Source organism: Ambystoma mexicanum, chromosome 4q, assembly GCF_040938575.1.
Source record: "Ambystoma mexicanum isolate Mex_15411 chromosome 4q, UKY_AmexF1_1, whole genome shotgun sequence".
Lineage (NCBI taxonomy): Eukaryota > Metazoa > Chordata > Amphibia > Caudata > Ambystomatidae > Ambystoma > Ambystoma mexicanum.
In genome coordinates, this window is record NC_090928.1 from 268,277,547 (window position 1) to 268,289,675 (window position 12,129).

Genomic DNA, 12,129 nt, shown 5'->3' on the forward strand with positions numbered 1-12,129 from the left:
GCATACCCTCATGAGCACTGGCCTGGTTTCCTCTCTATTTATGTGCCCCGAAGCATGCATACCCTCATGTACACTGGCCTGGTTTCCTTCTATTGCTGTTCCCAAAGCATGAATACTGTCATGAGCACTGGCCTGGTTTCCTCTCTATTTCTGTGCCCTGAAGCGTGCATACCCTCATGAGCACTGGCCTGCATTCCTCTCTATTTCCGTGCCGTGAAGCATGCATTTTGTCATGAACACTGGGCTGGTTACCTTCTAATCTTCTGGCCAGATGCAGACATACTCCCATGAACACTGACCTGGTTTCCTTCTAGTCCTGTTCCCTGAAGCATGCACGCTGTGATGCAGACTGACCTAATGGAGCTCTTCACCCGAATGGTCGTTTGAACATATTCATCTTGTTTTGCAGGTCTATTATTATGCAGATGCTCAGACAACACATACAACCTTTCCAAATGGGCTGGAGGTTCTGCAGTTTCCTAACAATCAGATTGGTGAGTGCTGTAAACATACCCCTGAAGGGGAGTGACAATGGTATTCACTGGACCATTAGGGTTCTTCTAAATAGTTATCTCTCTGTATTGTTCTCCTCCTCCTCCTGCCGACACATGCTTCACAGGCAGCCCTATCCAAGATAAGATTTAAAAAACTGAAAATAAAAGGTGTTTTTGGTCACTTGTATGAGTGCTTTGATTACCTGCCGGTAGTACAGCTCTTTTTTTCGAGTGCATTCACAAACGGGAGACTGGCAGTCCTACACAGAGTATGACCTGTATGGCGTCCTGCAGAGCATGCACTCGCGGAATGGTCTTTATTACCTGATGTTGGGAGATGTGCTACTTCTGCTCCTGTCTGCTGTGGTTATTTAGAGAACAGAGGAGGTGCAATACTGTATACTTCACAGTTCTCATGTTCCACAAACAGTTTATATACCTTCAGGTGCAACCAGATTTGCCCCAGCCCAGAGGCGTAGCCAGGATTGTCTAACAAGTGGGACCTGACGCTAATGTAGTTGGGCCCACTGCAGTGACATTAATGCCCACACAGTGCTGCTAAGCGGGCTAGTACAGATTTCAGGGGGGGGCATTGCCCACTCATGTCCTACCCTGTCCACGCCTCTACCCCAGCCACAAGCAAAACAATGCACTAAACATATATGACTTGTGAATACCAACAGGTAATCCGGATGCACACCAGTGTGGCATTCTCCCTCAATTAAATTCAATAGCATTGGGTAATTCAACAAAATATCAACACATTCCATGTGCAGAATGTCTCAGAGTAATATTCCACAATGTTTAGCCACATTTGAAAATAATAAATTCATCAGCATTGTTTGTCAAAACCTCTAATACAGTCCCAATACGCCATCAGAAACTTATTTTCCAAAATAGTAATACAAATTTGAGAATTTGTATGTTCATCTGCATAGTCATTTGTTAGACTTTTGATTTTTCTGACATGTTTCGAATACTCCATTATATCCTTCTTCAAGGACTTCACACCTGCCCTATAAGCTCAACAACTTACTTCAATGTTAAACTGTAGATGAACAAACACATTCTCAAATTATGAATACTATTTTAGAAAATGTGTTTCTGATGGAGTATTGGCACTGTATGAGAGGTTGTGATAAACAATGCCAATTAATTAATTCTTTTGTTGAATCACCAAATTTTATAGAATTTAATTGAGGGAGGATGCCCCACTGGAGTCCATTTGGATTACTTGTTGGTATTCAACAGGTCATATAGGTTTAGTTTTTCTCTGGTTATTTAACCTAGTTTGGCTAAATTGGGTATTTTCTTCCACGCTTGCTGTGCATGGATCGGCTGGATGTGGGTTTGGATTGCTAGTCAACGCTCCAAACGTTGGATCAGCTTATTTCTCTGGTGGGCGATGCCGCCCAAAGCTTAAATATGGTGTTGAATTATGCAGCTATTGTTTAATGATGGAGCCTTCACGTGGGGGCGGGGGGGATAAAGGAAAAAACAAGCACATTGCCATTTACTCCAATTCACTTTTTAACAATCAGGAACTCAGGTACCCAAGCCTTAGAGGACCACTGAGCTGTAGTGTTTGATGACGGTGTTGGGGTCAGCCCATGTGCCTGCCCTGCATATTTCCAGTAGAAGCATGATCTGAGGATGCCACCATACTTATGCTTGAACTTCCCTGAAGCTTCCCCGGAGGGGACATGTTTAATTCTGCGAAAGCCATGGTAAAGACCAACCTGATCCACCTACTGATTGTTGCCACTGAGGCCTTCTGACCCATCCTTAGCTGTCCAGAGGTAACCATCAGACTGTCTCAGGTAGTCTAAAACAGTTATCTGAACATCCAAACAGTGCCAGGCCTCGTCCTCAGGGAGGGCAGATACTAATAGAAGGCACGCAAAACAATGGCCCTGAAATAAGGTCACAACCTTGATAAGAAACCCTGGTTCACACTTTAGTAGTATTCTAGGTTGTCTGTGTAGATTTGTTCCCATGGGCATCTCCTGGGGTGCATTGGTATACCTCCGAAGTAAGTACTGGCAAAGGTAAGAAGAATATGCAGGTAATGTTCTGATTACTTACTGGTAATCTTAATTATTCCTAGTCCTACTCATCCTCTACCCCCGCCATCCACCCTATCTCCACTCTCTCTACTGTGGGACAACAGAAGGCATGGCCATCGGCTTTGGATCCAGACCCTGGGGGTGGGCGAGTGCGGGAGGATGACCTGGGCGAGGGGTCTTCGGGGAGTGGGACACCTGATGGCAAGATCTGGTATCCCCCTCCCTGTAACACATTTACCCCATCCTACCCGAAAGGATATTTTATATTTTTGAATTCAGAACTAGCAAAGGGAGAGGGATTCTGAGCTGGGAACATCGACTAGCTATTCTGATGGCCTTCTTTCGACTGGATGCCCCCTGGATACTTTCTTTCTTTTTTTTTCTCCTTTTTTTTTTCTTCTTCTCATCTTTGTGGATTCTACTTTTTTCTTAGTCTGACTGTCTGGTTTAACTCCTCATGAGTATGGACTGCTGGTTTTTCTTTTAATGAGATGTAGGCTATCTAACCCCACCCACTCACCCTAGCCCCACTCGCTCTAATACCTTCCCACCCACCCTAGATCCCCCCTCTAACCTCACCCACCCAATCCCCTAATACTCTACCCCGACCTACCTACCCTATCCCTACTCTCACTGACCCCACCCACCCACCATATCCCCACACACTCTACACCCACCCGCTCTAGACGCATACTCTCTTAGCCCTCCTACCCACTCTACCCCAAACCACTCTAACCCCGCCGTCCACCCTATCCCCACTCTCTCTACTGTGAGACAACAGAAGGCACGGCCATCGGCTTTGGATCCATACCCTGGGGGTGGACCAGTGCGGGAGGATGACCTGGGCGAGGGGTCTTCGGGGAGTGGGAGACCTGATGGCAAGATGTGGTATCCCCCTCCCTGTAACACATTTACCCCATCCTACCTGGTAGGATATTTTATATTTTTGAATTCAGAACTAGCAAAGGGAGGGGGATTCTGAGCTGGGATCATCGACTAGCTATTCTGATGGCCTTCTTTCGACTGGATGCCCCCTGGTTACTTTCTTTCTTTTTTTTCTCCTTTTTTTCTCCTTTTTTTTTCTTTTCATCTTTGTGGATTCTACTTTTTTCTTAGTCTGACTGTCTGGTTTAACTCCTCATGAGTATGGACTGCTGGTTTTTCTTTTAATGAGATGTAGGCTATCTAACCACACCCACTCACCTTAGCCCCACTTGGTCTACCACCCTCCCACCCACCTTAGATCCCCCCTCTAACATAGTCCCACTCTCTCTACCCCAACCCACCCAAGCTACACTCTCTCTACCCACACCCACCCACCCTAGCCCCTCTCTCTACATGCACCCACCCACCGTAGCCCCAATCTCTACCCCATCCACCCACCCTAGCCCCACTCTCTCTACCTGCAACCAGCCACCATAGCCCCACTCTCTCTACGCACACCCACCCCATTCACTCTACCCGCTCTGACCCACCCTAGACCCACAATGTCTACCCCACCCCCACTCTCTCCCCTCACTCCGCCCATCCTCTTTACCCCCACATCCCCCTCTACCTCCACCCACCCTACCTCACCCGATCTACCCCACCCACATTACCCCCACCCTCTATGCTCCCTCCCAGCTACCCTACCCCACTCTTTCGATTCCAGCTTGTTCTACTCCCAGCCACCCACCATAGCCCCACTCTATCTACCCCACCAACCCTAGCCCCTCTCTCTCTACTCCAACCATGCTACACCCACTCTCTCTCTTCCTAACCACTGTACCCTCACCCTCCCTACATCCACCCACCTTCACTACCCACTCTCTCTCTACCCCCACCCACCGTAACCCACTATATCTACAGAACATCACCCACCCTACCCCCACTCTCTCTCTACACCTACCCGCACTCTCTCTACCAAAAACCCATCCCACTCTCTACCCCACCCACCCTATCCCAAATCCCACTCTCTCTGACCCCAGCCAGCCCACACTCTCCTTATTCCCACGCACTGACCCTACCCCTTCTCTACCTCCACACACACTACCCACACTCTCTCTGCCCCACCACCCCTGACTCTCTCTACCCATATCCCCACTGTTTCTGCCCCACCCACCGTACCCCCACTCTCTCTACCTCCTACCCACTCTACCTCCACTCTCTCTACCCCTGCCCACCCTAGTTTCCCTCTCACTACACCCACCCACCCTACCTCCCCTCTCTACACCAAACACCCACCCACCCTACCCCATCGCTCTCTATGCCCACTTACCCACCCACCCTACCACCATTCTCTCTACCACAACCACCCACCCTACTCCCACTCTCTCTAACCACACCCAACCTCCCCCACTCTCTCTACCCCCACACCCCTATGCCCACTCCCTATACCCCCACTCACCTCTCTCTACCCCTACCAACCAACTCTCTCTACAAACCACACACTCACCCCCACTCTCTACCACCTCTCACCCTTCCCTTCCTTTCACATTCTCAGTTTATTTCTTACCCTTTCACTCTCAGCCTTTCTTCCTCATATTTCCTCTTGTTCATCATCGATGGTACCCTCTCCCAATCATTTCCCCCTTTATCTGTTCTCCCTCCTTCTCATTCTCTTGCACTCCTGGGCCCCTTACTGCATCCTCCTCTGAAACTTTGTACTCTACTGCTTGCACCATGATGCCTATAAAAGCAAAATGCAAAGAACAGCAACAAACGCCAAAACTGTTGGCTTTGCCAATGCGTTTTTGAATAACTTTTCCTCTCCCCATGTCTTAGCAGGAGCGTCATGAGGACCGACGGGGGCTAACTGGAGAAGGCAACACATTCCACCCGTGTCCTTTATTCACATGGAGGACTGTGCTGTCTGCTCTCGGCAAGGGCACGTCCCCTGCAATTATGTTTTTTGTATGCAGAGTTGTTTGGCTCTGCAACAAACAGCGAAATGATGAGAGATGACGGGGCTCAGAAATGAGCTCCGCCGCCTCTCATTATTGCACTGACAGCGCAGACACACTGAATGACAGGAGTGGAGTCCTCTCCTGTCAGTATACATGTTCACGTTGCAGAGTGAAGGGAGGGTCATCCTGACCCCCCAGGGCTGTGTGGGTAAATTTGGAGGGTGCATGGAGTTAAGGTACATTTAATATATGTGTACTTCAATGAAGTGTGTATGTATGTATGTGTACGTGTATGTTGGTGTTTATATTTGTGTCAATGGTGTGTTTGTTTTTATGTATGCATGCATGCATGCATGCAAGGAGTTGTGTGACTGATGGATGAATGCGTGGGAGATAGTGTTGTATGTGAGTGTGTGAGCCAGCCCCCACCCTTAAATTTAGCATCCCCACGGACACTAGATTAGGGGTAGGGGCTGCTGGACGCATGGCATTCTTTTTTTGTGTTACCCTTGATGCATAGATCCATGCATGATGGCTAAACCAAACATAAGTGTTATTACGTGGCTAAAGTGGACCACATTGAATGTAGGTCAGTCTAGGCACGTAATAACACTTAGCATGTTTGTTTTACCCTTGATGCACAGTAGTAGTACAGGGTAAAGCAAACAAAAATGTTATCATTTGGCTACACTAGCCTTCACTGAATGTATCAGTTATGGTCCAGAGCCAATCTGGATATACTTTCTGCAGTATGGCATTTATTAGTCCTTACATGGTAATACTGACATATATTGGTGCACCCTATATAGACATGTATAGGAACAGTCAGCATTAAAATGTTTTATACTGACATATGCCGTGGGCAAAGGAGGCATGAAATGCACTGGAAAATTACCCTGTGCACACCTGCATCTATTGCGTTTTGCCATACAAAACCAATTGCAAACTGAATGACACATTTTTTTCAAAGAAAGTGCTCTAAAATACAGAATTTTTAACCCAATGTTTCAAAAATGTTCTCGGGTGTGAGAAACCCTCTCAAGCACACCTTGTTAGGTTTGGGCTCCCTCACTGTGCTCTGTCGCTCCGACATAATTGGTGCAAACATTTAAGCCTCTCCAGTTCAAAAATTCACCAGCCCCCATCGAACATCTTCTGCCTGTCACTGATTATGATGTGTGGTTTAATGTGCACACAGGGACATGGCACTTTTTAATGCTGGCGTCACGCACCCCTGCACGCACCACATGCCACCCTATATATATTTATACATATAATACAAAAGTTAGTCTGGTATAAACCTTTCTTCGGAAGAGAAACATAACTTTGCTGTAGTTGATTTGTAGTCATAATAATTAACCATTTTTGGGTTCCTCCACACATAAACTTTAGGAGAGATTTCTCGCATCTCCTGTCCCTCGTTGGCCTAGTAAAACAAAACGTAAGGGGGTCTCACCAAATGTTTTGCCCTAGGCCTCAGCACCCCTTTTGACAGCATTGTGTCTTAGTCATAAGATGCTGTTTTGGCTTTCACCTGAAGTCCACACCAAGGTCTTCCCTGTTAAATGCCCTTAGAAAAGCATCAGACATGTGTATGACTTTGTTAGCAGTTAGCTTCCATGGTACACCTGGTTTTTGACTTGCTCACTTGGTTCATGTGCCATTGGATAGTGAGAGGAAGTGAGTGTATGGGAAACTACAGCTCTCTTCCTTATTGCGAACGAATTTATGTGTAAACAGCAATTGATTTAATAAAGATTTTAAGCGCTCTGCTTTTTATACAGCTTTAGGCCTAAACAAAGACCTTGCCTGCACACTGTCTTCTTCAAACGACTGGCTATTTTTCTCCAGACACTACATATTTTAACACTTTTAATGGGCGTTTTCTTGCGAGCAGTTGCATTATGTCATGTGATCACCTGTGGAGTGTAATGCACGGTCTCCATAGCTAAAATAATTTGCGGTGGAAGGACACATTCCTCAGAAAATGTGTTTTTGCTTTTAATTCGCCAATGTCTAAAAGGCCAATGTCAATCAAACCGATAGTTCTGTCACTTTGTCTCTCTCCCTCTCTCCTTATTCCATCCATTCCAGTGTTCAATGGCTGCAACTTAGGAGATTTTGTTTTCTCTACCCCTTTCGGCCTTTTACATCGTTGGTGTGAAGAATCAGCCCGTTGAGATACGCAGCTGGGAACCCCTAAATGACATTTTACGAATATTCCCGGGAGACAAATGTACAAATGCAAATGCCCTAAAAAGCAAAGACTTCCAGATGGCTTTAACTACCAACCAAGTCGCAAAGGAAGAATGGGTTAAGCATTTCATGGCTCTATTTGGTGGAGGCGTAACTACCAATGCTCCCACAAAAAAAGAGCACAGACTCTCCATGGCTAATTGAGATAGACAGAGATGATACACTATACCGAATGAAACATCTGAGCTCTTCCGGAGTGGCCGGCCCAGACGGCATCTCGAATTATATGCTGAAAGAAAATGGGGAGGCATGGGCTAATTTCATCCAGCCTTTGTTCCAACAGACCTTGAAATCTAGAACTATACCGCAATCGTGGAAAGAAGCCCTGATAGTTCTAATTTTTAAGAAAGGTGCCCGGACAAATCCGAGGAATTACAGGCCTATCGCCCTCTTCAATAGGTAAGATATTTACATCAACCTTACTACGAGATCTGAAAAAATTGGCTATTAAGGAAGAAATCTTGGACAAGCGTCAGACTGCTTTCCTAACGGGAGTAGGTACCTCGCTGAACCTTTTCCGAGCCCTCGAAACAAAAAGGAAAGATCTTCCTGGGATTCATGAACCTTGAGCTGGCCTTCGATGCTGCTAGCAGAAAACAACTATGAGCTAAACTTGACAAATGGCACTGCCCAGGAGATCTCTTGGAGGTGATACAATCACTGTATTCAGATACCTCCATTCGAATAATTGCCTCGAAGGGGGGGTGACACAACAGAGAAAATTCTGACGTCAAAAGGCATCAAACAGGGCTGTGTGCTTGCTCCCTTTCTGTTAATTCTCTATTTGGCGGACATAAAAGAATCCCAGGAAAAAATTTGAGCGTTTCCACCAAAGCTCGGAGGGACAGAGCTCCCCTGGATTCTCTACATGGACGATATTGTCTTTATCGACCTAACGGCAATCCGACTTCAGCGCCGAATAGCAGAATTTAAGGCTTACCTAGATACAAACAGAATGAAAATCAACGCCAAGTCGATGATCTTGGTTATGCAATCTGCCCTAGGGGCAAGGAAGAAAAAGAATGTCTTCACATGGAGAATTGAACAACAGGAGCTGAAAGTAGTGGACACTATAACGTATCTTGGGGTCAAAATCAATAAAAATATAAATGAACGGGCCCAATTTAATTTCATCAGAGAACGACTTGAAAAACTAACAAATCCGGGGAGAGCTCTCCACCGGAGATATTGCACTTACTCCATGTTACCGGTCATCTCCTGTATAAAGAAAAGGTAGTACCTTTTTTGACCCATGGTGCTGAGTCTTGTCTCAACCTGCCATGGGCAGAATGGGGGAAATTGGAGGCCTACTTCCGACGGAAAATACTAAAACTACCTAATTGCCTAAAAGTTGAAACAATCAGACATGAGTTAAGGTTACAGTCCATGGCCTCTATAGTCTTATGGAAAACCATCTCCCTTTATCGAAAATGTCTTTTGAATGCACGACCTATCCCATTTGAGATATTGACAAATCAAGGAAACAACAAGCCTGAGAAAATTTTCTATAACTGGAAACAGAAATGTAAAGAGCTATTAGAAAAAAACAGCATCCTAAGAGAGACACTGAAAGAAAACTCGGAAAAGGCTAAGAAACTGCTACGCGAGAAGGACTGGATCGATACAGACACGCATAAAGCACCAAATATCTACTGTCATAACATTACATGGGAAAAGAAGCAGCTAAATCATCCCCCTCCGTATCTTACAAGATTTCCATCATCCCGATATAGGAATCTATTGATGCGCTGAAGATTCAATTTACTGCCGTCAAGAGAAGTGCAGTACTTAAGAAAACAGCTCACTATCCAAGAGGCGGGCTGCCGTTTTTGTAGGAAACCAGAAATCTTAGAAACCATGAGGCACTTGACACTCTGCTGACCAAGATTCCAAAAAAAAAAGAAGCATTTACCTGAATAATTCATCGGCGCCATTGGATGCTACAGTTGAGAACGAATGGTGGGAACGTCTGATGACGGTCGACAAGCTTGGTCAGACTTTGATGCCTTAAAATTGGTGGAACAAATCTGTGTATCTCTCTCGGAGGCCAAGGAGTAAACCTCTGAAGATAGGGAATTTCGGGAAGATGTTTTAAAAGGGGACTATGGGGCCTCATGATGAACTTTGGAAATTGGAATCATTTGTTTTTTTTCCTACATGTTAAAGGTTGAAAAATGTGTTCGACCAATAAAACAATAAAAAAAAACACAAAATAAAATGGCCTAAATTAGGAGTTTGGTTAAGGCTTGAGCTAAAGACCTGCTGACTGCTCTGACGCCAGATGATCTCTTGATTTGTAGTACCAGAAACTTTATGGCCATTGTATTTCAACTTCACTATGTTGTAAAAAGTAATTTATAAGAATGACCAACTTTCAGCGCCACTCCTTCTGCTGCTGGCTTTGAGGATGGCCAACTCCCTTGCTATGGGTAATTGATTATTTTTAGTTTTGGCACATTTGGTGCTGCTCGTGGCACCTATGGCCAAAACATTGCTAATAAAAAGAGAGAGGAGAGGAAGGGGTCTTGAGAAGCAGGATATGTAACACAATTTTTCATTCGTCACAGTCCTTTCCCTTTGTCACCTTCCTTTGTCAGTCCTTTCACCATCATCCTACACCTTTACCTTAATCCCAATCCTTCACCCTCATTGTAGTTCTTTAACTTCATCATAGTCACTCTCATTTCGTCACAGTATTTCTTTACAGTCATTTGGGCCTCATTCCGAGGACGGCGGTAAACCGCCGGTGCTACAGGCGGGTTGGTGCGGTCCTCATAAAACCGAATCCACTGCCTGATATCCCGGTGCCACCGGGACATTACAAGTCCCGGCGGCCAGGGATATCAGGCGTCGGAATCCGGAAGTCCCCATTCCTCTGAGTCCCATAGGACTCCATGCGAATGGGTTCACGGAAGCACCGGCACTGTTAATAACAGTGCCGGTGCTAACGTGAAAACTCTGTGGTCCGGGGCCGGTGCGCTCGGCAGGGAGCAGCTCCCCCGGAAAGCATAGTTGGAGTGTGGCAGTCCGGAAAGGGTACCAGTAGAGTTGCGACCTGCACCCTTATTTCCAGACCGTGTAGGTGCCCTTCCCCGGCTTACTACGTGTGAGAGAAAATAAAATAAGCAACCCCTTGTCGGGGAAGAAGGCACCGAGACCCGGCTGCAAGAGTTCAAAGCATGGTTTATTTCTCCAGCTAGGAAATAACCCAAAAAACTCCCTACCACATTTACACCAGTGCTAGTAAATATATTAATTAAAGTAACTCTAACAAAAAATGCTAAATGGACCCGATTGGCCAGGCGGTGTGGTGCTGTAGGTGTGGGTGGCATCTCTTCCGTCTGGTTGGCTGAGTGGCTGACGAGATGACAGACGTCAAATATCTTGTGCTCCACGCAGGTCAGGGTCCGGTCACTGTGGTCACTACCTAAGCTAATATGTTACATCCGAAAAACACTAAATAACAAATTATCTAAAACATTTTCTGCTACTTTTCATTTTTCTACACAAGTTACACATAACAATTATTGTCAGTACAATTGGGTCATTCGTGGCTTTAATTGGAGGCCTTGACCTTATTGTGCATGTAAAAGAATCAAGCTAAGTTTCACATATCTGCTAGGTTTCAAACTCATTAGTACAAGTAAAAACATATATAGTAGTAAAAATGCTTAAGGTTTGTAGTGGGTGTGTTGGGTGGGTTTTGCAGCACAGGCGAGGGTCTGGCACTTGAAAGAAATACCTTACAGGGAGCGCAGGGTCAAGATGACAATAAATTGTTCTAAAATGGGGGTGGGTGGCTGGCACGTTTATGGGGATGAATCGAGCAGAAAGTGCTTAGCTCATTCTGGTTCACATGCCGGTTCTCAGGCGAGCAGTGATCTTAGAGGAAGAAAACAGTAGCATATTGATTGTTGCAACTTTCTCCGGCTTCAGCGTGAGAAATGGAAGCGCAGAGCTTTCCTTCGCAGGGGGAGTGCAAGGGTGGGGGCCAGCCAGCTGCCTGCGCGCCTTGTGTGTGTGTGTCTCTGTCCTTGGCTGCTGCGGTGGAAGGGGAGCTGAGCATTGCTGTACTATCACAGTGAGGCCTGTTTACCCAAGATGGAGTTGAAAGGGGGCACAAAAGATGGATGCCCCGTGTCCTGCTCAGTAGTCCCATCTATGTAACAGTCAACAGTGGTTAACCTTACATAAAGGCAAGGGGCAATCCCACTACCGGAGGCACGTGGTCCAAGCCTTGTACTGAGGAGCGTACGATGCGAGGGGGCCCCAGGACCCCTCGCTCCCATACATTCCCCCCTTTCGTTACATCTAAAGTAACGAACTACTTATCTCGTTCTTTCCGTTCTCCGTTCGGTAGCGCTCAGCTTCAGCTACAGCCTCATCCCAAGCAGCTGTACCCTTTTTTGGCATCCATGCTACACATAT

At 46.1% G+C, this 12,129-nt stretch overlaps 1 protein-coding gene across 2 annotated transcripts in view; it reads left to right on the plus strand.

Moving 5' to 3' along the window:
* Positions 1–12,129, plus strand: part of LOC138467662 (centromere protein J-like) — a 714,848-nt gene that overhangs the window by 664,054 nt on the left and 38,665 nt on the right. For both annotated transcript variants that reach the window (XM_069607842.1, XM_069607843.1), the window contains one exon: positions 410–494. In XM_069607842.1, coding sequence (XP_069463943.1) covers positions 410–494 — 85 coding nt within the window. The remainder of the gene's footprint in view (positions 1–409; positions 495–12,129) is intronic.